Genomic DNA, 27,401 nt, shown 5'->3' with positions numbered 1-27,401 from the left:
TCAGAGATAAAGCTCGCACTGCTCTTATCTGTTGTGGAATGCTGGAAGGAACGCGATGCATTCAAAGCATCACTGTTGTCATCGTAATGACATCCTGGTTATGTGGAGATTTCCCGCTGCCACACAGCCACCAGAGTCTCTGCTATGACTGATGATATATAATTTATTCATTTATACCTCTTCTGAGAGGCCTACGGCGGCAGCTTCGCATCTCCTCAATAGACTGGCACATTATGCCAGGCCACGAGCATCCATTAGGAACTGAAATAGGGCGTGCCATGTTCCCGACAAATAGCTTATTAATTAAACCCTTCATGAAAAGACATATGAGCCTCTTTAGTACAGAAAAAAATAAAATGTTTATTCATTTTATCGGTTAATAATGATCCTCTTTGACCCAATTCCTCACCAGGTACTTACAACAAGAAATTGAGGTTATTTATTGGAGGTTTCTTATTTTTCTTTTCTTTCTTTCTTTTTTTTTTAGCGAAAAAAACAAATTCTTGGCCACTTTTTCGATTAACAATCAATAGTTAATAAAATGCAATCCATAGTACAATCAGCTATTCCACCGAAAAAACAACTATATCTTTACAATGGTGACACTTACCTATTACATACTTATACAGTATATATAAAAAAATGTACCGTATCACATTGTTGTGTCTCAGTGCAAGTTTAGTGATGGAAAAAAAACAAACCAGGAAACAAAATCTGTTCCTTCATAAATACCTCTACTATTTAGCTTCTCTAATATCACCCCAGTAGTACTTTTGGTCTTTTCAGATTTCAGACAGCAATAAATAATTACATGACACAATTTTACAGTCACCATTATAGCAGCAACAATGTTTATCTTTTAAACAGTACCATGTTCACAAACAGCAGTGCAACACCGTAATCACTGCAATCCATCTGGACATACTGAGAATGCAAAATGGCAAATATAGCAGAAATCCAAGCATCAATTAACCACCAAAAATAATAATAAAAATAACTTCAAGTGTATGTGAGTAGTCAGATTTCATTACATACTGTGTTCACTAACATCAGTGCAACACATCACTGTAGAATTTCCCGATATGAACCAAAAAAATGGCAAGTAAAAACAACAAAAGTGTTTATATGTGTCCTTTCAGATTTTATTTACAGTGTGATGAGTTCTCTGGCTTTGTTTTCCTTTTTTTTTTTTTTTTTTAAATATTCCAAAGGTGTCATCAGCTGGTGCAGATGCTATTGATGGTGATGATGGCTGGGTCGACGAGGCCCATCTCCTCATGCTCGTTTACACAGAGCTGATATCCGCATCCACGCTGCCGCCTCATGGGCGTCACCTTGGCGTCTGGCTTGGCACGGGGTGGCAACAGGAAGCCCACACTGCCGGCGATCAGCATGTGCCAGATGCTGTGGATGTAGAAGTAATTCTCTTCAGTCTCCACGAAGGCATAGAGTGCCACGGCTGAAGTAGCAATGGTGGTGCCTGGGAGCAGGAAGAAGATCCAGCGTTTCCATGTTGGAGGGTAGCAGCGGCGCCGCCGGATGGTGCGAACGGTCTGAAGTAAGAAAAAACAAACACACACACATATATATATGCGGATGAACAACCAAATCAGTGCAAGAATGTGTAATTATGAGGTCAGAAGTGGACTGAATGAATGCGAGAGCATTTTCAGCGTGTATGAACAGCAAATGATAAATTATGGAATAAACAGTACCTAATAATAATTCATTCAAAATGGTATTTGCATAATGGTGGCCTTATAATTCAGTCTGGATAATTCAATGCTATTTATATAACCTCCATTTACAGTTATTAATTTCAAGATTTGTATTTTGACAGTGACTTAAGTCCAAAAGTTATGTCAGTATTTACATGCGGAATGTTACTTGTATTCAGAGACGGGTTTCACGGCTTAAGTCGATTTTCTGGGCTTCCCTTACAGATTATGCAAATCTCCTGCGTGAAGTTCACACGTCTGATTTTTCTTGATTAGAAACTTCCAATCAGGGTTTTACAATATCATCTGCACATGCGAATCCCATGCAACTGTCTGAATACTACTGAATACCATTGTGTGCTATTTCAGCATTAAATCCTCACTACGCTCGCTTAACTCACCTCTAAATACAGCCCTCACTTACATAGTAGTAATTAAATAGCTATAAAAGAATAATCTCAGTACAAATACAACTACCTGAATATTTATCATATAACTTGGAGAAACAAAATAAGAGATACTACCATGATTCACATTCAGATGCATATAGTCAAGTTGCTAGACATAAAATTGGGCGCTTCAGCCTGCAAAGATCCTGATATTTATGAAAAGTATGAGGCTAGACTAAGCCCCAGTCACACACACACACCCCTCCCTCGATACCACATGCACCATTATTTCATATTCCACTCAGACTTTCATTGACGCCATTATCAGTAATGCAAGTACTTCAGCATGGACCACTTTTCACAAGAGCACTCACCACATCAGGCTGGCTTGTAAATGTAATCATAAAAACGATACCTTTTCAGACTGACGGCTTCTCAGATTTAGTACCATTCTTTCCCGGCCCTATAGCTGGAGTATCAACTATGTGTCTGGTTTGACCCCTTTGCGATGCTAATGTAACATTTGAAGCTGGGGAGATAAGACACAGCTCTACTTTGCAGAGAGCACTTTCCAGAACTCTTTTGTAGTAGTGCTGGCTTTGACAGGTATATAGCCGAGGCAAACACTCTGAACACACAGGGGTAGTTACTCTCACAAAGCCCAGCAAATAGAATAATATGTTTTCCTATCCTCTGGAGTATTTTTGTTCCATTTACACTCTTCACTACTTCATGTTTGCTACCTCCTTCAGAGCCAACCAGTGATTTGTCCCATGTTAAAAATTCATGAACAGATGGAGGAAGTTGTTGAAAAGTCACCCAGGTCATCTTTGAGTACGTTTCAGTCAACTCTAGAAATATTGTCACTTTCTAAAGAATGGGCAAAAAGGAATGTATAGAATAGCTGTAAAAACACAATAATTCAAATTTTCCACTCGTGCAATTAGAGAAATTGCGCTAATCAATCATTTAAATAAATGCAAATATTTTTTCACATTTTTTTGTAAATTGTCCTGTTTCCCCAGAGCATATACTATATATGAAGTTGCACAGATATAAAATCTCATTCATCATCAATCAGCATGGCGAAAACCAAAAGATGGTTATTGACCTTCACAAACTAAATAATGCTTTTAAAATACAGATGCAATTTCATAACTGCACAGTATAGTTGATTCTTCAGTTATGAAAATAATTCATAAGTTGCTATTAGATGGCAACTCAGTAACAAGATATTGTTTGTAAGGGGAGGAGAAATGATGTTCTTCTTAAGATAAAAGAAAATACATGGTGGGTAAATAAATTGTGGGTTGTGGGCATATGAGGAGAAGCACCTAATATCCCAGTGTAAAATATGATGGTGGATCAGTGATGTTTTGTGGCTGGGTTCACGGGATTTTCTGAAGATTTATTATTATTATTATTATTATTATTATTATTATTATTATTATTATTATTATTCAGTGCAACAGTAATATTATAAAATAGCACAAAACAAATTCTTCTTTGCAAAAATGTACATACATTTATAACACTACTTGTTACATTACCCTGGCATTAAATTACAAAAAAAACCTAGTAAATACAGCTGCTGAGGGAGTGATGATAAATTTGTCATCTTTTTTTCTTCTCTTGGAAAGTCATGGAAAGAAAATACTGGATTTTTTTTTTCTTCTTTCACTGTTGGAGCAAATGGTAATGCAAAAAAAGATATTTGCTATGGTCTCTCATATACCTCTATAGAAATTTACCCTGCTATAGTTTACTTAAACCCAGAAATGGATGTACAGTAACCCTCTACTGATATAGTAATTTACTATAATTTACTGTAATTTACCCTTGATAAATATTGTCATGATTCCCCCTTGAAGCAGCGTGCTCTAAGCGTGAATGCGCGAGCACCTGCTTTTCCGTTGTTGACCGTAGTGACATCTGGACATGTGTGTTTTGTTTATGTTTCTGTCATGTCTCCTCCCTGTTCTGTCATTGGCTGGGATTTCACGTGTGTCTGTATTGCTCTCAGCTGCTAGCGGTTTAGACGCTGATCATGTCCGCATATATACCGCGCGCCTCCCAGCACACAACGCGGAAGATTATCATAGAGTTAGTTTAGTTCGTATCGTAGTCATAGTCACGTTCCATGTTTAGAATTAGTTTAATTCGTATAGTAGTCATAGTCACGTTCCATGTTTAGAGTTAGTTCGCGCTGGATTATCCGCTTCCAGTTCCTCGTCATAGTTCGTTTCTCGTTTTGTTTATCGACCCTGGTTTTCCGTGACCACGACCTAGATTCCAGCCTTGCCCCGTGTATGCCTGTTTGCCAATCGCCTGACCTCTTGCATGTTTGTGGATTACGTTTTGGATCACGTTTTGGATTTGTCTGCCTGTCTCTCTTTCAAATAAACAACTGTTCATACTGCACTTGCATCCGTCCTATCTCTGCTCCGTCACGATTCGTGACAAATATGAGCAAAGAAGGCTGTGAAAAATTGGCTTTAACAATTGCAAACAAAACACCGGTTTATCAAAAATATATCTTTGTTAAATATAGGTGTGCAGCAAATATTGGCACCGTTTTAGTCAATACTTTGTGGTTTCAAAATAGAGGTGACGGATTGTAGTTTTGGAGACTTTCTACCACAAGATGCAACTGACTTCTGCAATTCTCCAGTTGTGATCCTTGGAGATTTTATGGCCAAGACAATATTGACACACGTCCTCTTCTGGGATGATTCATAACATTTCCAGTTGACTGGAATTTCTTAATTATTGCCCTGATGGTAGAAATGGGCATTGTCAATGCTTGTGCTATTTTCTTATAGCCACTTCCCATTTTGTGAAGCTCAACAACCTTTTACCGCACATCATAGCTATATTCTTTGGTCTAACCCATAGTTTTGAATGACTAAGGGAATTTGACCTATGTGTTACCTCATATTTGTACCCCTGAGAAATAGGAAGTCATGGTTGAACAATTTCCTGTTCCTAGTCACCCAGGTGTATTAAAACAATGTAAAATATCAGTTGGAATATACTTCATATATATGATAAACCTGTGTTTTGTTTGCAATTGATTGATATCCACGAGAGCAGAGTATTTTTGTGAATTTTTTTTAACAAAACATCAGAAGGTTAAACAATAAAGACAATTTTTCACAGCCTTCTTTGCTCATATTGACCAAGGGTGCCAATATTAGTGGAGGGCACTGTATATGCATGAACACAATCCATTATAGCTGATGTATCATGGAGCATGATTGAAGTGACATGCAGGTCTTAACTTTGTTGAATATGGTATTAAAAAGTATTACATTTGAAGTGCTGATACCTGCGGATACCCTGTGTATAGATTAGGGTCCAACACACTCAAGTGTGTATAACCCTGTATTTGTATTGCATTTCAATGGCTTGCCTGTAAACAAGCTTGAAATATTACTTTACCAGGACCATTTCAAAAGCCAGGAAAAATATTTTTCGGAACTTTCACAATAGTCTCAACACTATAGCTTAACCTTCCACCGTACTCTCAAGTATGTCTTTCCTGTCAGTAAATTACAGATGAACCTTGAGTGACATTATATATTTTCTATGGAAAGTTGGTTGTTGGTAGAATTTCAGAAGACTTCACCTTTCACCTTTATTTCCACACCTACACAGCTACTACACGATGTTCACCCTTTGGCTGTCTTGTTCAAGAAGAAAAAATGCCTTAAAATGCCTTGCTCATTTATCTTTAACCATCTGAAATTGCAGTGTTCTTCAGTGTCCTAGCACTTCAAACTGCATTCCATCTTCTGCTCTGTCTTGTATGCTTTTACCCACCAGAGCAAAACATTTTTATTAGCTGGCAATAATTGACTTAGACTGTTCTATATAATAGTACTGTACTTTTATTATTTATTCTTTCTTCTGTTATGGGACATGCGCTGTTCTAAATGGGTCCTTTATGATTGATTACTACTGTACAGTTTTGACACTGGAATAGCCTCTATCACAAATTCATATCTAGATATAATCTATGAGACTATTCCTCCCAAATATATATATCTGTAGTTGTGTCTCATTTTTAGCTAAATGTGATTAACCTGCTTTAACTGTGATGAAATTACTTTATGTCAACTGACACATTAAGGAAATCAGTCAAAGCGACCGCTTTCCTTAAAGAATATTGTTGGAACAACAGTATTATTTACTGTAATGGCACGTTATCCCTCAGCTGTGACAGCGTTCTAATGTCTAAGACAACATTTACAACATGGATGGTAGTAAAAATAAACATCAGTTATAATGTTCTTTCATTGAAACAATAAAAAGATGAATGGCATTATGAATTACTAAGTACCAAGATATTTCAGCATAAAACCTGACTGCCTCTGCCATGAGGTTAAGATTTGACCCTAAATGGATATTTCAAAATAATAAATGATGACCAAACACAAAATCATAGTAGTGTTTCCCAAGTATTTGTTATGCTAAACAATTATTTCAAAATGATCAGCAACCTAGTCTACTTTGGAAAAACAACAACAACAACAACAACAATAACAATAATAATAGCACCTAGACTCTTCCTGAAATGTCTAACAAGGTTGGACACACTTTTAGAGGAAGTGATTGTGCATCCACTACACCATCTAGAAATGTAAATTTCCTGTATAATGTCCATTTTAATAGGGTTTTAATATGGTTTTAATCGGGTTCAAATCCAAAGACTGACACTGCCATTGCAAAACACGTGCAGATCAACAACCACCTGACATGGGGATTTTAAATAAGTATAACCTCATACGTACATGCCAAGCACAGAAAATAATCAATGCCACATAAACATTTATACTATTACTAATTATTATTACACTGTATATACTATTATTACCAAAAGTTCTTATGAGAATGAGTTTTGCTTAATATTCAAAAGTACAAAGTACATCTAAAACAATATTATTTTTCAATAAGAGACATCTAGGAACCTAGATAGATAACTGTACGGATCAATGGCATTTGTCCATAGTCCTAAATGAAATGATACTGTGGCCAAAAAAATTGAGATATTCTGAAAGATCATCACATATCTAGTATATACAAGTAGCATTCATCAGCAAAACAGACTTTATCTCCCAACTTGGTGAATAGTCTGAGAGCTCATATTGATTGTATGACTCATGAATCAATAGTCCCTTAACTCTTGGCACATTGGAATACTGGCATTTTACACCTGAAAATCTAGTTACCACTTTCTCAGAATGCAATAATAAAAACAATTAAGTCATATTGTAGGGCATCTGATAGGTGTGTATCATTTGGAAGAGTGTGAAATTGTCCACGCCTTTCTGTAATATGAAAGACTACTCTTTATTTAAATCTAGGTTTCTTATTACTTTTCTTTTGACACTCTGCTCTGTTTGTATTTTGATATACGCTATGCGTGCACAGTCATCCAGAAGACACTCGACCAATTTATTACAGGCATCTCTCTCTCTCTGTCTTCCAGTTTTTGTCAATTTCAATGTGTTTAAATTCTATTCTTCTATCACACTTTGCTTCTGTACCAATGCAGTTCCTCTGCCCCGCTCCACTGCTCTCATTTGGGCTGTATGTGCACATTTGCACTGTGAGGCCTTGCCAAAACACATGCGAACAAGCTGATTGATATAAAAGGACTTGGATAGATAAATGCACCATACTGTATTCATGCCACAGCTGTGGAGCATTCCAGGATTGATGAACTCTATTTTTAGCATTTCATGAAAAAAAAAATATAGCTAAATAAATACATAAACTACACACCATAGGATACTTGAAGGCGTGTCTAAGAGAAACATGCTGAAACATATAATGTCCAGAATGTGCAATGATTATGCAGGTATACTGCTTGCTAACACTCGTCAGTACAGCTTGACATTTCAATCTGCTATTTACTTTCCCTGAAAGCAGTGATTACTTATGTGTATTCTCTATATTCTATTCTGGTGCTATGCCTTCTTATACTGTATACTGCTGCTTATGATGGTCTATAATTTTATGTAAATTGCACAGTCTGCACACACATCACATAATTATGCCATGAGGTTAATTCAGATGCTGATTCAGGTTTTCTGTGTAGTTTGTACTGTGGGTAAAAACGTACTCAAGGGCTGTGCTTATTGGGCTACATGATACCACACTATTTATAAGTATTTAAGTATTGGGAAACAATTATAGGGATAGTATGGGTATTTAAGTCAATGAAAAGTCTGGAATTGATTGAAAGTGATTTTTAAAGTGTCAATGTACTTAAAGTATTTAAAGGTTAAAAAAAAAAAAAGCCCATGGATTTAATTGAAGTTAGAAATCAGGACGTGTTTTTCTTAAGCACAATATCACATCTGTAACAATTCACATGAATTGATTAGTATGAAAAATTTTAAAAGGTTAATGTTGGGACCAGGGAGAGATTTGCATTAGTACTTTGCTTTGTATGAAATCTATGGTATGAATCACATTACCTATGTTCATTTAAATTGTATGTTGTTGTTTTTTTATCATGTTTTTTTCTTTAATGTATGAAGACTGAGTGAGTATAATAGACATGATTCCATATTGTATCCATACACCGTTTTATAGATTAGACTGGATGTTTTAGATATATTTAATAAATGTAAAACAGAAATAATCAGACTGGTGGCCATGGAAAAGAAAAAAAATATTTGATTTTTACTGAGGAAAATGTAAGAAGTAGAAAGTGTGTGTTTTTTAATGTAATTAAAGTAAATTTATTCAGAGAACAAGTATTAGTTTTCAGTTGTAGTCAGGTAAAATATAAATCCATTAAAAGCACAGTAACAAATATACAGGCATAATATATAGGCACAATGCCACTATCTGTATTAGGATTTAAACCCAAAGTGGCTGTAACCTACTCTAAACTGGAAATAATTTCACAATTTTTCTCCAGTTCATAACTAGTGATGGAATTGTGCGTTGTTTTAATCCCAACTTTAGTTCATTCTATTTCCCAAAATATAAACAAAGTAATTCAGACCACAGTGACCTTGACCAGTCAATTACTAAGGAGACTTTAAATACATTGTGCTCACTCGCACCCATATGAAAGTAAAAACCTCCCACTCTAGCAACTTTTTTGTTGGGTTTGGCGGAATCTCAGTCCAGATGCATAACCAGATGCCCTGTGAACCTTCCTGGCAAGCATTCTAAAAAAAATTTGTATTCATATCTGTATTTGTATTCATTTAGAATATATTATCTGTTTATTCTGAACAATGTGTTCGTATTCATTTGAAAGAGAAGAAGAAGTATGCTCTTATCTTCTTTAAATCTGTATTGTATCAGTTTTCATATCAAATGATCAAACTGCCCTGGTAACTAATGTGATACAGCTATAATAATCTAACATACAGAATCAAAATGAATTATACAGTAAAGCTGTGCAATCATTGAAGTATGATCAGGTGCTATGACAATATTTTGTGTCTTGACAAAAAATTTTTTTATCTGTGGCACTGCTTAAAAACCTCCTCCTTCTTTTTTTTAATAAGCTCATCCATTTTTATGTAATGAAATGTCTGGTGCATGCTGAGTACAATAGGGCCCACATGTTATTCAAAGCCTTATTTCCATATAAACTACTAAGAAGAAATAATCACAGACTAAAAACGTCTAACTTTTGCCTTCTGTAGATTGTGTGTTTCTTCCCTGTGCAGTAGATCACGACTGGTTCCTTCATACTTTCCCTCGAAATCGATTCGTGTTCTCAGTCACCACATGTAGTGAGTGATTCATACTCGTCACTGCCGAATCACCTCATGAAGACACAGCTCACTCCTCGAACACTTTATCTTGCTTCAATTCTCCATTTTGTCTTACATGTACCACTGTTAGGCTCGAGGGAGGCTTCTCTCAAGCCACTGATCACATCAAATTCTTGTGTCAGGGGGCTACGGCTAAGTCCTCTCCTCTCCCAACACCCATTATTTTTTATCTGCTCACTTCAGGAAACACATTATTGTGATGGAGAAAGAACAAGCTGGCTGGTAATGGAACTATAAAGGCATGACTAATACCGCCTGTATAAAGTAATGTCAGTGCCCTGTGTTTTATCTTAGCCGACATGCTAATGACCGCTACCTAAGATAAATGGGTCCCGCAATGTTTAGAGCTGGTGAAAAGCGAAGGGCCACATGTTGAACCAAATAAATTGAAATCACCTATCAAATTGCAAATAACGAGGTGCTACGCTTGCAATCAGCCAAGATGAGGAAAGGCCAGTCCTAGCAATTAACATGAGCACTTTACCAGCAACCACAGATTTTCAGACCAAGAGATTCATGAGCTATTTTTGGAGTGTGGTGCATTGCAGCTTCTTCCACCACAAAGCAATTACTCGAAAGCTGAAAAGAAACTCTAAAAAAAAAAAACTTTTGGTGGACATAGTTGTTCTTTAATTTCATTTCCAAACTTTGTGTTTCATGATTCAGCAGTTGCATAAAAAACAACTTCCGAGTCTAGTTTTAGCCAGAGGATAACTTTGCCAAATCTTTCTAAATTTATAAACCTATACATCACACCCCCTGCAAAGTCCTGACCCTGCAACTCCAGTTTGTTTCTATGTTCTCTGGCACTACTAGACAACTTCCGTGCTATAACTTTCTATTAAAACATTTCTTGAGAAGGCTTTTAGGTAGCTCTACAGACAAGAGATATATTAGACGTTTCTTACCCAGGCAATGGCCATTATACCCAAGGCGAAAAGGCTGGGGCCTAGAAGGTTCCACAGACCATGGCGGTCCAGCTGAAGAGCCATGGACAGAGACATTGCCCCTAGCAGATACAGCACCTACACAAAGTGGATGGAATTAGCATTAGGACACGTAAATATTTTAGGGGTGAAAGACGAGTCCAGGTCCTCTTGTTCCTCTCAGATGCTAAAGTACACTCTCAACATAATAAACCGTTCAAAACAGATAATTTGATGGTTCAATGGCAATTTGATACAATTGAGGTAAAGATATAGTCTGCCTTATTACTATCTCTCTCTCTCTCTCTCTCTCTCTCTCGCGCTCTCTCTCTCTCTCTCTCTCACACACACACACACACACACACACACACACACACACACACAATCTATTTCTGTTTCCCAGGAGTTTCCATTCTTTCTTTAATTCTCTCATGGCCCTGAGTGCTCCAGAGGAAAAGAGGAAATGTTATGCACACACACTGAGGGAATTGCCTGAAATGTTCACTACAAAATGAATGCATATTTTGCCCATACAGATGAGTGCTAAAATTCACATTTTATATTACAGCACTAAATCAAGGCTAGAAAACTCCTGAAGTTCTTCAGGGCTAAAAAGTACAGTTCCCACTATCAGTTATACTACTTGACATCGACTCTAGATACAGAACATTAAATCATGATTCATTTAAAGTATACTCAATGTTTTACTGTATTATTATTCCTGAATTAAGCTATAACAATGTTAACATTACCTGCTTGATGATGGATTTAAGTCTGGCCATGGCAATGACCGTAACCCAGACGGACATGAGGGAGCCGAGAAAATCACAGAACTGGAGGACATCGTACTCCATAATGCAGAACACTACAATGCCGGGCTGATCACAAGCATGGTAGAACTATAATTAAAGACAAAAAAAGAAAAAGAACTATAGTGTATATTTAAACAGGAATGCAAAGGGATTTAATCAGGGAAAGCAAGGGGCTGCTATACCCTGGTTAAAAACAATTACAAAATTGTTATGAATATTTTAATTCCATTCACGAAATTTACATACCGAGACACAATGATGATCAAGTTTCATTTAGGATAAAGAACCTCCTGGATTTATGTTTTTCATAGTAATCCACAAACACAGAAATGCTAAAGTGAATATTTTATGATACAATCCCCTCCAAAAGTATTAAAACAGCAAAGCCAATTCTATTGTTTTTGCTATACATTACATACATTTGAGTTTGAGATTAAAAGATGAATATGAGACTATATAATCAGAATTTCAGCTTTCACATCCTCATATTTACATCTAGGGGTGTTAAACAAATTAAAACAGGACACCTTTTGTTTGAACCCACCCATTTTTTTAAGTGATCAAATATATTGGAATATATTGGTGACTGATAAGTGTTTCTTGCTGCCCAGGTGTGCCCTGTTGGATTGATTGTTTAAAGAGTTAATAGCTCTAAAGTTCTCTTGGTTTGAGCACTAGGTTTCACATGTGAAGGCTGCATTTGTTGTTAAATAGGATAAACCAATATGAAGAAAACAGAGCTGTCTACGGGAGAAAAGCAAGCCTTTTTCAAGCTGAGAAAAGAAGGAAAATCTATCAGAGCCATTATACAAACATTGGGCATTGTACAAACATATGACATACAACAATTTGGACTTTGCTGAAAAGAAAGAAACCACTGGTGTTCTAAGAACCAGACATGGAACAGGTTGGCCAAGGAAAACAACAGCAGTTGATGACAAATGTTGATGACAGATCTGTGAAGAAAAGACAGTTAGTGACATCACCAACAACCTTCTCAGGGCAGGGCTGAATGTATCACAATCCATCATTAAAAAAGACTTCAAGTGCAGAAATGCCACCTGACTTCCTGGTCTTCCTCTGTTCATCAAAGCTCATCAAACTCAAGCTTTGGCATTTTGTTCTCAGATGCTTTTCTGCTCATTATGGTTGTAAAGAGTGATTATTTGAGGTATTGTAGAGTCCTGTCAGCTCAAACCAGTCTGGCCATTGTCCTCTGATCCTCTCTCATCAACATGACATTTCCATCCACACTGCTTCACTGGATGTTAGGGGATTTTTTTCAACAATTTGTGAAATGTCTAGCAACTCGTGTAAAAATCCCAGGAGATCAAATTAATATTTGTTTATGGTTCATTTGTGGTTTCCCTTTATAAAATATATTTTTTGCATCCGCCTAGGTAAGACTGCATGCCCCACATTATTTGAATATATACATTACCGGTCAAAAGTTTTAGAACACCTCCATTTTTCCAGTTTTTATTGACATTTACACAGTTTAATGTCTCAATCTATTCTGAAATTAAAGCATAGAACAAATAAACAATTGGAGATGAAAAAAAAATCACTGAATCATTTTGTTTAACAAAATTTTATCTAAATTTCTTACTCCTTAAAGTAGCCATCTTTAGCAGATATAACAGCTGAACACAATCTTGGCGTTCTTTCTACAATAGAAATCAAATATTGTTCGAAAAGCTCTTCCCAACACTGCTGCAGAAGTTCCCACAAATGTGTTGCACTTGTAGGTTGTTTTGCTTTCACCCTTCTGTCCAGTTCATCCCAACCAGCTCGATGGGGTTTAAGTCTGGAGACTGTGCTGCCATTCCATGATTTGAAGCCTACTGTCTTGTTACTTTTCTTCTAAGGTAGTTCCGACATAGCCTGGAGGTATGTTTTGGGTCATTATCTTGCTGTAGGATGAACCTCTGACCAGCTAGGTGTATACCAGAGGGTATTGCATGGCGCTGCAAAATGCTGTGGTAGCAGTTCGGTTCAGGTGCCAATCAATCTGTGCAAGTTGCCGACTCTGGATCCAGCAAAAGAGCCACAGACCATCACGCTTCCTCCTCCATGTTTGACAGTTGGTGTCACACACCGAGGAACCATCCTTTTGACAGCTACTCAGAGGTGTACAAAAACTCTGTGTGATGAACCGAAGATTTTGATTCATCGGTCCATAAGACCTTCTTCTAGTCTTCAGTAGTCCACTGGCAGTACTTCATGGCTCAGCCAAGCCTCGTTTTCTTATTTTGTCATCTTAGCAATGGCTTTCTTACTGTCACTCGACCTGTCAAAGCTGCAGCTCGAAGTATTCTCTTCAAATTTGAAACTGAGACTTGCTTACTTCGACCAGTGTTAAGTTGTACTTGAAGAAGTTATCCTGTGAGCTGCCTATCACGCAAGCTGTTGACTCTCAGAAACTTGTCTTCTGATTCTGTTGTGGCTTTGGGTCTGCCAGACCTCTTCCAGTCAGCGATTCCTCCAGTTTCCAAGTGCCTGTTGATGGTGTAGGAAACCGTACTAACTGACATGATGGTGTAGGAAACCATACTTACTGACATCTATCTATCTATCTATCTATCTATATATATATCTATATATATATATATATATATATATATATATATATATATATATATATATATACACACACACTGTATATACACAGTATGTTTCCAGTATGTTTTAATATTATGGCTGATCGGTGTTTATATATATTTCCTACTTATTCCAAGGTTGTGAGGTCAGTTCCCAGCATCATAAAGCTGCCACCTTGGGGTTCTTGAGCAATGCTATTTACCATCAACTGCTCAGTTGTAAGTCGCTTTAAGCATCTGTCAGTGAATAAATGTCAAATGAAATGAAAATGTAAAATATAATAGCCTTTTATTATACTCCAGAAAGCCTTATTGCTAACCAGCCCATTGTAATTATGGCAACGGATGCACTGTTTATTCATTCAAGCATAGACTATGTTAGAGCAATGCAGACATTCAAAGAAATACTCACAGTAGAGAAGAACATTGTGAAGATGTAGACAGAGGCCTCAAGCAAGTAATGGCTGCGAATGGCAATGGCTACCGGTGGCACAAACATCAGGTTACTCAGACAGAGCAGCAGGGTAGACAGTAGCTGAAATCCATATGAATAAGCATCTGTATTGTCTGTACAGCCCCAGCCATCCCAACCTATGAGATACACACATTAAAAGATTAGTTTTGGTGTGAGTTTTCCAAAAGTCCCTACAAAACCCACTGTAAGTTCATTGGGAATGTTTCCCAGAATACAGCTTCATGATAAAGTTTTGTCATAACAGACAGTACAATATACAGTGCCTGGCATAAGTATTCAACCCCCCTTGAACTTTTCCACATTTTGAAACTGTTAGAAATGGGAACTGAAGTGGACCTAATTGGCATGAAATGACATGAAGCTACACAAAATACCCATAATATTGAAGTAGGGGTAAAATCAATATTGTTTGTGACATTACTTACAAATAAAAATCATAAAAGTTGTGTTTTGGATAAGTATTCACCCCCATTGTTTTGAAACTCCTAAATTAGTTCTCATAGAAGTCACATAATTAGTTGAATGGAGTCCACCAGTGGGCAATTAAAGTGTCATGATATCTGGAAGGCCCAGATTCTGTTAGAAAACCTATCTAAACAAACAGCATCAGGAAGACTAATGAGCTATCAGAACAAATCTTGGACAAAGTTCTGGATATGTATAAGTCAGATTTGTTTATTAACAATATCCCAAACTTTGAACATGCTTTCAGAGCACCATTAAATCCATTTTTAAAACGTGGAAAGAATATGATACAACCACAAATTGACTTAGAGAGGACCATTCATCAGAAATCAGTGACCAGGTAAGGATTAGTTAAGGAAGAAACCAAGAGGCCAAGAGTAACACTTAACATCATGCTACCACCACCATGCTTCACTGTGCTCTCATAGTGATGAACAATGTTGGATTTCTGCAAAATGTAGCACTTTGTGGCAAGTCCAAAAAGTTACATTTTGGTCGTGTTACACCAGAGAACCTTTTCCACATGTTTGCTGAGTCTCCAAAATCTCATATAGATTTTTTCTCAGGACTCTTTTATAAAGCCCAGATTGGAGACTGGTGTCATAGGCCAGTCTATGGCTTTCCTGTAAACAGCTCCCAACTGAGCTACGGATCTCACCAGCTCCTTCAGAGTTGGCACTGGCCTCTTGGCTGACTCTATGACTAATGCCCTGCTTAACCAGTCACTGACTTTTGGTAGGCAGTCTTCTGTAGGCAGCGTCTTAGTTGTTCTGTATTGTTTTCATGTATTAATAATGGATTCAATGGTCTTCACGATGTCAAGATTCATATCACGATTGATAAGAAGGTATTCCAGACTGTATTTTGATAGTTCCTTGGTCTTTGTGATGCTGTTGATGCCACTGTATTATTTATCTATATTGCTAAACTTTAGCTACAGACATATGCATTGACAAACAGCTCCTTCATCATCCATACACACATGAACACAAACAAATAACACCTACGTATCATGCTTGAACACCAAAACAAGAGAAGTACACACACATTTGCTGGCTCATTTATGTATCTTTGTGAACAGGTTCATAAATATAGATTGGATCCTGTAAGCCTGCTGTGATGTAAACGCTGTGGAAAATAGGCACATCACGGTCCTTTCTGAAGACACTCATTTTAATTATGGCTGTCTAATCAGTACAATTCCCAAACAAAATATCCCCCATCTCTCAGCTCAAATACGGATTGAGTGGAAAAGCAACGATCAGTTGGAGCTCTTTCAGACACTCAAAAAGAAAGGCTGTGCCTGTGTAAGGAATCAGAGCGCTCCTTCTTTAGATTAAAGAGAAAATGTTTCAATGCCAGTTGTTTGCCTACAAATATCCATTAAAATCGGAAGGGAGTTTATGTAACTGGTAATAGAAATCGCAAGACAGAATCCAGAGGGAGAAACAAAACATGAGACACAAGAGGATCCTTAATTGGAAGGTAATTGAGAGGCTTTGATTTGCATATTTCCCAGCATTACCCCATGTCCTGTAATTAAGCTACTATTTGATTTGTGATCCCTTATTCACAAGGTGAGATGAGTGACATACATGCAATTCAGTATTTAACTTAACCTGCCAATTATGCCTGATTGTCGTTTAACTGTCAAGTGGGTGATTATCATGAAATTAGGAAAGATTTTGGCGATTAATATCCCATTACCCTTTAAACTCATTGCAGTGCAAAAAAAAACAGTGTTTCGATAAAGCTGTAAAGTTGAAAAAAAAATTAAATGTGTCCCATTCAAAGATATTTTAGCTGTTTTTAACAATAATTCATAGTAATATACTGTATTTACGAATGGCTAGTAAAAAAAGGCAAAAATAAGAGAACAAGAGACATTGGAAATGAACAGATGATAAACTTGAATAATTACTTAATAATATAAAGAAAGCTTAACATTTGAAACATGTAATCATGTAAACAACAATGGGACACAGTAGCATTTTCACTTAGCTTGGTTCACACAAAATCCCTGCAAAATTTCCACTTTGGATCTCCACATTGAGCATAGACGGAAGGTCAAATTACAGAGAAAATTGAAAAAATACCTGTATACATGTGGACAGGACCTAAGAAGCATTGAAATATCACAAGGAAAGTTGTTTAAAAGCGTAAGATTGATCACCTGCTTTGCACTCGCATGCAGCGTACAAGTAGTTATTGGTGCGGAGGAGTTTGCACTGGCCATAAGTGCCACAGTCATTGATACATGGGGTCAGATAGGACCGAAGATACACTTCTGCAGTTATATTAGTGCATGCCTCAAACCTGCAAAGGACAACAATAAGGACATTAACACAAATTCACTGGACAGTATTGAAGAATATAAACTCCCTCTTGGGATTGTTTTAAGCCTCCTCTGACTTTGATAAAATGTCTATCCTGAAAGTAGCTGGGCAACATGGGAAAATCAGTCAAACTAGATGAAAAGTGGCCTAACGTTTAAAGGCATCTTTTTTTTGCATTCTCTGAAGTTGCTCTAGAGGTGGATATGGAGGTATATTCCCCAATGTTATCAAAGTCTTTCTGTTGGCAATCTGAAATTGTGGTTTCAAACTTTAGATGAACTCTCTGTCTCACTGGCTAATTTGCATTAATGTTTTAAAAGTGCCAGAACAGTTTTAGCATGGTAGCTGTCAATATAGCACTGTATCTGAAAGGCTTCAGAAGAATGTGTACCAGTACTGCTCAATATTCAATGGCAGTCACATGCAGAAAGTATTATCTGCATTTAAATTCATGTCTCTGAAGAAAAAAAAGTGTGGCCTATATGCTTCTTTAAATGTGTTTGGATGTGGAGTTGGAGATGGGACTGGGATCTGTTAAACTTACCCGTGCTCTGTGGAACGTAGAGATCTGAGGCTGAGATACCAGGTGCCGGTCTGGGGGTATGGGATCCGCAGCTTTGTAATGTTTGTAGTGGTGTTCACGGACAAAAGGAATCCAGAAACGGACTCTGTTAAGAGGTAAGACCAACGACAGAGGATAAGAAGAGAAACTTTTTTTGACATTTGTTACAGTTATGACATTCCTAAATATTCAAAAGGCAAAAATGTTGTAAGCTAATGAGTTACATTTGCCAAAGTTCGAAGAAGAAAAGGAAATTTGATTACATTTTGTAATTGATTACATTTTATTGTCTGTGAATATTAAAAATGTGCATTTTTAAAGGCAACTTGCTTGTCCTCAAAACACAGGGGTTAAATATGTGGGAAGTGCTAACTCTTTCATACTGCCATCATTCTGGGAACAATATGGTTTGGTTTGTGTGTTATTAGATAGAATTCTCAACATTGACTTCAGGGAAATGTGAGCAAAAGAAGTGTTGTTATAGGTGTGGCAGTCTGGGAAAATCGTCAGATGTCTCTACAACTAAATTCTGGCAAACAGCCAAAAATGACAAAAACATTATATGTTGATATTCATATACACGCATAGTAAACATGAATATAAATAATGTGGAAATGTTTTTATTAATGTTTAACCTTGCCTGGGTGATCTGCCTGGAAACATTATGTTTGGTTATGCAGTCAGTTTTACAAATACAGTATTAAAGCAGTTAGTCTGTCTAAATATGTCTAAAATTTTAAATGAATATTAAATTAATGAATTGAGTAATCTGTATTTCATATATTTACAATACTAGGGGCCATCAACTGGTGGAGCAAAGTATTTCAGAATGAACAGAGTACTCAAAATATTACCGTAGCAGAGCTGACAAACACATGAAAAGAAAATATGCCTGTAGTTTGCGAGTCTAGATTTCTAAACAAGAACCAGCTCGAATAGCCGATCTTCTGCTGTGGCTTATCCAATCACGTGGATTTGTGTAAAATATTCAGCTGACGGAAGCTCACAGACAAGAGACTACCTACAGGGATAGTAAGATTAGTTCAGAAAGGGAAGAGCTTTCACAGACATTTTATTTTGTTTTCTCTGGTCTGATAAGAGAACTGATGTCATGGCTAGTTTAAAACAACCATGAAAGACAAAAACAGAATGTTTAAAGACAAATGGACAAAGAATGAAATGTTTATTCTCCACTTCAAGTTCAAAACAAAGGTCTCAACAGTTCAAAATATATGGCTCTAGTCAAAATTGGTCATGTGAAGCACCACTACAAAATAAAACAGTGACATTTTCTTATTTAGAGCCATGAACTAATGAGGGTCGAGATTTTCAAAAGCATTGCAGCACAAAAATGATCATTAAATGGTAGTGCGAGCATCACGTTGAACACTCTCTCTCCCTGTTAAGATGATCCTAACTTTGTGATGATTTTGGAAAACTCAGCCTAGTAATAGTTAAGCTTTAAAATGTAACTGTTTCATCTTATCTGGTCCTTTGGCAGAGAGAAATATATATATATATATGTATATATATATATATATATATATATATATATATATATATATATATATATATATATATATATATATATATATAAATAAATCAACAGCCCAAAGATATTAATATATCAATATCATTATTGAATCATCAATATCAATACTGAATCATCTCTGTGTTATTTATTTCCTCATTTATTATTTATTTGCATAATTGGGGCAAACCACATAGAGTACAGCTCTTACCAGACTCGCACTTGATGGAGGAGTTGTCTCGAAGGGCCAGCGGCATTCCATGATGCAGACATCCAAACACAGTAATATTCTCCCCTTTCACTGAGGACTTTGGAAAAGATATGTGTGTGTGTATGTGTGTGTATATATATATATATATATATATATATATATATATATATATATATATATATATATATAAAACATTCAATACAGGAGCATCAGAGAATACATACATACATTACAAACACTGTGATGGCGTCTGTGCTGAATGCATGCCTTAATGCAACATTGGCAAAAGTCAATGAATAACTACTTTGATATTTTCAGATATTTTACACAATAATAATTAAAGACAGTGTTAAGCCAGAAGCACTGTGGGACACTGAGGGCAATGGGGGAGCATGTGGCAGCATATGCCCTCTGAACGTCTATAGCCATCTGAAAATAGAGATGTTCATCCTTATATCTCCCTTGGCACATGAATTATAGAAAGGGCTCAGCACAGAAAGAAAGACAGAGAGAGAGAGAGAGAGAGAGAGAGAATGTGAGCTAGCAGAGAGAGGCATGTCCTTTTTAGCTAATCAGAGTTATAACTCATATGCTGTAGGCTTTAAACTGTCTGGAAGATGTAGTAAAGGATTTTTAATAATCGAGTTCCTTGTGTTTTTGCTGCACAACAACAAATGATTGACCCTAAAAAGAAGTCGCTTGTGCCAGATGGCAAAAAGTCAGTCATTTTTTAAACCATCCACTGATTCACTGGGTCCAGGATCGCTGAGGTACATCCAGAGCCAGGTCAAGATTAATATAAATGTGAAGATAGAGATTTTGGTGTTATTCTTGCCTCTGATTTGACATTTAAATATTTCTCGTACATTGCCTTTTAGATGACTCAACCTCACACTATGTAGTACTCAATATCTGAGTCATCCTTTTGTTATTTGGTGTTACTATTGTAAAGCCTCAATTTAAAATAACCTAAAACACAGAGTGTTCAAAGGACAGAAGCTGTATTATACCACAAAAAGGAAGTATAATTACACTAGGTACCTACTTTATCCATCCATTTTATGTACCGGTTATCCTACACAGGGTCACAGGGGACTCGGGGCAACCTACAATGTATGTCTTTGGACTAGGGGATGAAACCAGAGTACACAGAGGAAACTCCAATAATAGGGCAAAAACTTTTCTGTTGTACCACTCGGGAGCCTCTAAACACTAAATATTAAACAGTTTTTGCATGTAAATCATACTACACTTTAGCTACAAAAAAACATTTTAACACTATCATGTCATCACTATCGTAATGCACCGGAGTTTTCTGAATTCATTGGGGTTATTCTTATAAGTATATAATCAATATCTTTCAGTCTTTGAAAATTTGAATAGTTCAGATTGAGTAATTTCTAAACTCTAGATCTGTCCACATTTGCATTGATTTAAACAATGACAACACGTGTTGTCATGAACATTTACCTCAAGTTCATGTCCACCCTGCTATGTCTGGTTAATGGCTGATATGTTTTGTGTAATGATATTACATTCAGGAAGAGTCTAATTTCATGAGATATATCCTGTCCACTCTGATATGAAAATATGAGAAAATTCAGTAAGAATTTATAATTACAAATCAATCACATAAAAAAAAAACATTCAAATTAGTAACTGATTTAACACTTAGTACACTGACTTCCTGCTACAACCAACCTTATGTCAGTATGTCCATTCCGTTCTGATCCATCTTGTTGGATGGACTATAACAGGGTGGGCATTGTGACATAAAGTTGATCTTTACACAGTGTGATCATTTGGAAGTAAAAATGCATCAAATATTATGAACAACCCTTAATAAGTTATTATTTATCTGGCAGTATAAGTAAATAACAAGTTAGCTGGTTAGTATATTTTACGTTACATTCAATTAGTCAATTATGGAGCTTCTTTTTGAGAAAGTGTACAGAGAGTTACTGGAATTAAAGCTGATAATATGTGTTCTGACTCTATCGCCACATGCCAGTTATCTTTCTCTTAAACCATATGTGAATCTTGTAAAGCACTAAAACCTCAAACAGAAATATCCAAAGTGGTGTTGTCATTCTATTCATTCATCACCACATTCATAACAGCTTGCCATTTACCATGTTCTCTGTTGATACTGTGCCAAGCACCTGTGTTGATTTGGCCACAGACCAGACTCCAATCTAGGAAGTACTTTTTCAAAAAATGACTGATGGCTAGTAGGTTTGAGCTTAGGGTACTATTTGGCCGTCATTCAAATCGCCCTCATAATTAACAAGCAACATGAAGTGTTTGCTCTGATTCCGGAGTTGGAAAGACCGCAGGATAATGTCCAAATCGGCCTCCAAGTGGGAAAAACACAATTACTACAACATGGCTCACAAGAGGTCTTGCAAACCGCCAAAGCTCATCACAGGCAGGAACCAATGGTTACTGTCCTCTGATTCTTAATGTTACTTATGTATTTAAATTACAGGACAGACACTGGCTGGCTTTGCTGTGTAAGAGCACAGCAGTAGATGGCTATGCTTTTTAGTTTATGTTTTGTTTTGAGCGCTGGTTTGTAGTCACCTCACTTATAAATTAAGACTATAGGCTGAAAAATTAAAGATAGAATTCACTTTTTTATCAGTTTAACTGAAACTGTGCTGCATGTGCTTTTGTGTTTGACTTTTGTTTTGTCTTCGGTCCTGTCTCCGCCCCTTTCTTGTCATTGGTTTATTTCAAATATGTGTGCACCTGTTCTTAGTCTTAGCCCTTTATTAATGTATTTATACCCTCATGTTCCTTTTGTCTAGTGGTGAAGTCTTGTTCTGTTTCTGTATTAGTCCATTTTTTTGACTTACAGAATGCTAGCCTTATTGTTTTTGTTGATGGATCTCCCTAGTTTAATATTGACTCCTGCGTCATACTATGACCATGATTCTTGGATTGCTCTCAATAAAAATACACTGAGTATTCACATCCTGCCTCTGAGCACACAGTACAGAGTCTTAGAGGGCTTTCACACTGGTGGTTTAGTGGGAAACAGAGCACAGTTTGTATGACAAATTGGTAATGTGAAAGCTGTCACACAGACTGGGAAGTGCACTGCAGTACTGAACCTGAGACTACCTGTAGGAGGTGCACTGTGATGATGTAAGATGCACTGGGGTTCGATAGAATCAAGTGAGTCTGAAACCAGACCAACACTGCAGGGGGCGCAGGGAACAATCATACTTGGATTCAGACCGCAGTGAACGTACCAAGTGTGAAAAGCACCTTACAATGCATTGTAGTCTATTTAATTCTAGCTCTACCGTGTCATTTTAGGTTCAATTATAATTGCTGCACTAATTATCCAGATCTACTGTGAACCTGACCAGGATAAAGTGGTTACTGAAGATGAATGAGTGAATAATTATCACCTACAAAAAAAAAACCCGACAGCTTTTTTACTTTTTCCGCTGGTGTGATTTTCATCACAGCAGATGGAATCAGAGACAAAGTTGAAAAAAAATAATAAATAAATAAAATAAAATATAAAAGCCTACGTTTGATGTTTTTTTTTTTTTTCCTGGTGAGCTTTTGCATCAATCAGGTGATGGATGAGATCTCATCATTTCTAAATGGACTAAATAAAAAGGGTGACTAGTCCTAAAATGTAACTATGCCTATCTCTATATCTCTCCCTGTCACGCTTCAAATCTTTTAGCTATGAATTACTGGATTGTGTGTAATTAATGAAGAAGGTGACAAAAGCCCTTCATGGCTCATGAAAGGACGGCGAAAGACACAGCGATGATCTTCCATTTATCATTGTATATGGTGGGATCCAGATTCATTAGGCTCTAGACATTTACACAACCCTTTTAGGTGCATTTCTACTTGTTAAGTCAGCAAAGAACTACTACTACAGACAAATCCGAATCTACCATAATGAATGGAACAGATATTGATATTATAATTCCCTAGAAGCTTTACTTCAATGGAAGGATTTTCTGTTGTTAAGAGCGAGATTTCTACACAATATATGCGAGCATGTACATATAATATGTACAGTTGGGTGAAAAAGCTTGCATCCAGCATGCTCTTAATCAGATTGTATGTATATTTTACGAATGATCAATTTATGAAAATAAAAAACATGAAACGCTGTGTTCTACAAGACGAGAGTAATTCATGTACACAGCCATGACCTATAATGTGTCACTTTATACTTGCACTATTGATCTGTAAAGCGTTTTGATGTAAAGGAAGAATTGTCAAGGTACACTGGCCCTGGGGAAATTTTTTTTCAAATTTAACAGTAAAATCCACAGAGGAACCTATAGCATGAAGCTATTAATTTTCACCATTAATACCGTAAAACTGACTATTTAACCATTTTTTGTTACTTATGATAATAAAGCAGCTGTGAAAGCTTATGAACTAAAGCCCTGGTTTACTGAAGGTTTGTGTGTGTGTGTATGTGTCAAACACACAGGAGGACGAGGATTGGATACAATCTTAAGGCAGGTTTACGTAGTAACTAAATCATCCACGATCCAAAATCAAAGTAAAAACAAAAGAAGAAGAAGCAAAGTTCAAATCATAGTAACCTGTAGGCTTAGCAAAGAGGAAAAATCAGTAAAAAGTCCCAAGTGAAACAAAGAACCTAAAGCCACCACAAAGGGGGGGGGGGGGGGGTGAATCAAACTCCACTTGCAAGACTGGTACTTGGATCAGTGTGTGCATTTAGAAGGCAGTGGTTAATAAGTACTGGAGGCGTGACTCGGGTGACTGGGGAGATTGTGGTGTAAAAACAAGTGCAAACTTGCAAAAAAAAAAAACATGCACGCTGTTTTCCATAGTCTATAGAGGACTGCAGCTTTTATATGAGCACAATAACACATGTCTGTTTTGTGTGCTTGGCTTAATGAATATTCACTTTGGAGCATTTCTACCTAAATGTGCAAAATACAGGGTGGAGCCAGTGCAAAAAGATTCATTTAGCACCAGCAATGTGATTTGCTAAGCCTGAAAGCCAATTTAGGAACAGGGATTTTGTGCACAAATTGGTACAACTGAAGAGCAGGTATTAAATTTGCAAAAGTCCATTTTTTCTCCAGTTGGAAAAAATATTATTACCATTCGGTAGTTTTAAAAATGAAATGGGAAAGTTTATCAAGATTGTGCCTTAGAATATTTAAAATAATCAGAAAGTTTCTTCAAATGATGAATAAATATTACCACAGCAAAGGTCTCATATTTGATGTTCACTACACGTTCATGTCTCTGCATTTAAACAAAGGTTTTCCTTCACATGTACCTTCTTAATAAAAACACACAGTCTTATTTTGTTTTCATGCATTATTTAAAAAAAGTTTTATTCATTCATTTATTTATTTATTTTTACAAATCTCGCCGCCTTTAATTAGTGATATACTGGACATGCAGTTATGTCACGATTTAGTTTTGGTTTTACTTTTGAAGGAGTCTCTTAGAGAGCTTAACTCACTGCAGATATCAACAATAAATAGCACAGACACAAACCTAATTTACATATTGTTTCCAACCCCTACTTTGCACTTGACATAATTCATGCAATTATTGTAAATCACCAGCAGCATACCCACTTTTTGTGTGTGCAATTTATCCCATGCACAGGCAAATTATCTTGTGTTATTTGAGATCTTAGTAAATCAGCGCCTTTAATACAAAGCGTTAATCACTGCTCATTGTACAAGTGCTCTGTTTTTCTTCTACATATTGAAAACTGAGGCTGACTCATGCCAGCTCATATGTCTCAAATGTCTTGGTCAGAGCTCAGCTCTTAATCTCAATCCTTGTCTTGAAGAACATAATTATCATGAGAGCATTGGGTCCTACAACAGTAACCTAAGACCTCATGCAGCTCTGACAAGGCATAGGGTGTTAGGTTTGGCTTCAAACTGTCCACAAGAGCCACTCAAAGCACTCTGGGGGAACATTTCTATTCCCTTCCCACACATACAGGCACGTCGACTTATCTTCACAGAGAAGGGTCTCTCGCGTGTTTTGTCTCTCTCTCTCAGCCATGCACTCAAAGCCAAGGGCCAGTTTTTTTTTTTGTTCCTTTTGCTACAGCTCATTAGCCCATCTCCACCCTTGTGGCATTCTGCGTAGCATGAACGGCTGTTTGAGGACAAATCTAGTGCCTTGTGGGACAATATATTTGTGTGTACATACAGTGTGTGAGGGATTCCTCATGTTTATATTAGGGTTAAATACTCTTTTTACATTTTACATTAGTTCACAAAGTGAACAAAAGCTTTAGGAGATTGTATTTGATGGAGAGAAATGAAGAGAAATGATGAGACATGAGCAACAGTCAAACCTTTCTCAGATTAGTTCAGTGTAGATCAGTATGAGCCCAAGAGATGGGCAATTCAGGCTAATACTGATCTACCAATGATTGACGATTATACTGTATATCATTGAATCATTTGCATTCACTGGTATACTATAATGAAATATATTAATATCCAGTAATCATAAAATATTGCTTTCAATAAGGACCACCAATTATATCCAGCTCCAAATATGTTTTATTAGGGAAAAAATGTGATGGTGAACACTAGGGGTGTAATGCAATGTATCTGTATCTTTAGCTTCTGTTTCATACTTCCAAAATAAATGTATTTCTTTTTGAATTTCAACTGCCTTTGACAGTTTCTCACAGTTCAAAACTGGTTTAAACTACAGATGTGCAGGAGGCTATTTTTGTGCACAGCTATTTATTTGTGTTACTGAGTATGGTCTTCCTTTGTCTTGTGAGCTTCATATATTACTTGTTGTTGTTGTGGTTGTGTCACAATGGACACTTCTATCAACAAGATGGAAGTTCTGGCACACTTTCTATATATAAAAAAAATCTAAAAAAAAACAACAACAAAAAAACCTCTAATAATAATAATAATAATAATAATAATAATAATATCTGTATTTGTATCACGTAATTTGTTCAGTCCAAATAATGTATTCATATTCAGTTACGTCCCTACCCTTATGAGAGCTTTGGATAAATACATAACTTGTATGTCCAATTTCCAGACATTTCTCTTGTACTTAAAAAAAATAAAAATAAAAAGCTTTTCTTCCTTTTGTTGCTTGACTGTCCTAATGTTTTAAATCAGCCACCTCAGAGTACCTATTCACACATGAACTTTTCTGATAATTTACCTGAAATTGCACAGGTGTCATCCCAGTAGACAGCTACCTCCACTAAGGATTACAACTCTGGCTTGCGTTCATACTTTATACCTTACAGATTAACACTCATTACAACTTCCTTGTACACTACAAGTATGAATGGAGCTTTGCATTGATTTTGTGATGTTTCCTCAGGCCAAAAGCTCAGGTAAAGCTCAGAAAGTGATTTTTGCAATATCAAGTTTTGTCCATTTTGTCCACAAAGTCTATGGCCATGAATCGGGATGTTATGAGAGAGACATCTCAAGGGAATGTAGACATTCTGAGCAGTCTTGATTAAGTATTGATTATCTAGACCAAATAAATTTGTTCAAATTTATGGAAATATGGATTAGGTTGATCCT

At 36.5% G+C, this 27,401-nt stretch overlaps 1 protein-coding gene across 3 annotated transcripts in view; it reads right to left on the bottom strand.

Moving 5' to 3' along the window:
* Nucleotides 1-349: 349 nt before the first annotated feature.
* tmem8b (transmembrane protein 8B) overlaps nt 350-27,401 on the bottom strand; it is a 62,514-nt gene continuing 35,462 nt past the window's right edge. For 2 of the 3 annotated variants that reach the window (XM_053654148.1, XM_053654147.1), the window contains exons 3-8: nt 19,834-19,930; nt 18,074-18,197; nt 17,367-17,509; nt 14,666-14,844; nt 11,594-11,740; nt 8,936-10,940 (exon numbers count right to left, since the gene is read on the bottom strand). In XM_053654148.1, the coding sequence (XP_053510123.1) occupies nt 10,809-10,940; nt 11,594-11,740; nt 14,666-14,844; nt 17,367-17,509; nt 18,074-18,197; nt 19,834-19,930 (822 nt within the window). In that variant the 3' untranslated portion in view covers nt 8,936-10,808. Of the gene's footprint in view, nt 1,554-8,935; nt 10,941-11,593; nt 11,741-14,665; nt 14,845-17,366; nt 17,510-18,073; nt 18,198-19,833; nt 19,931-27,401 lie in introns of those variants that run through there. The other variant, XM_053654149.1, reaches the window with a different exon arrangement.

This window comes from Ictalurus furcatus, chromosome 22 (assembly GCF_023375685.1).
Source record: "Ictalurus furcatus strain D&B chromosome 22, Billie_1.0, whole genome shotgun sequence".
Classification (NCBI taxonomy): Eukaryota; Metazoa; Chordata; class Actinopteri; order Siluriformes; family Ictaluridae; genus Ictalurus; species Ictalurus furcatus.
Note: the sequence above shows the minus strand (reverse complement) of the source record. Positions and strands in the feature narration are given on the sequence as shown.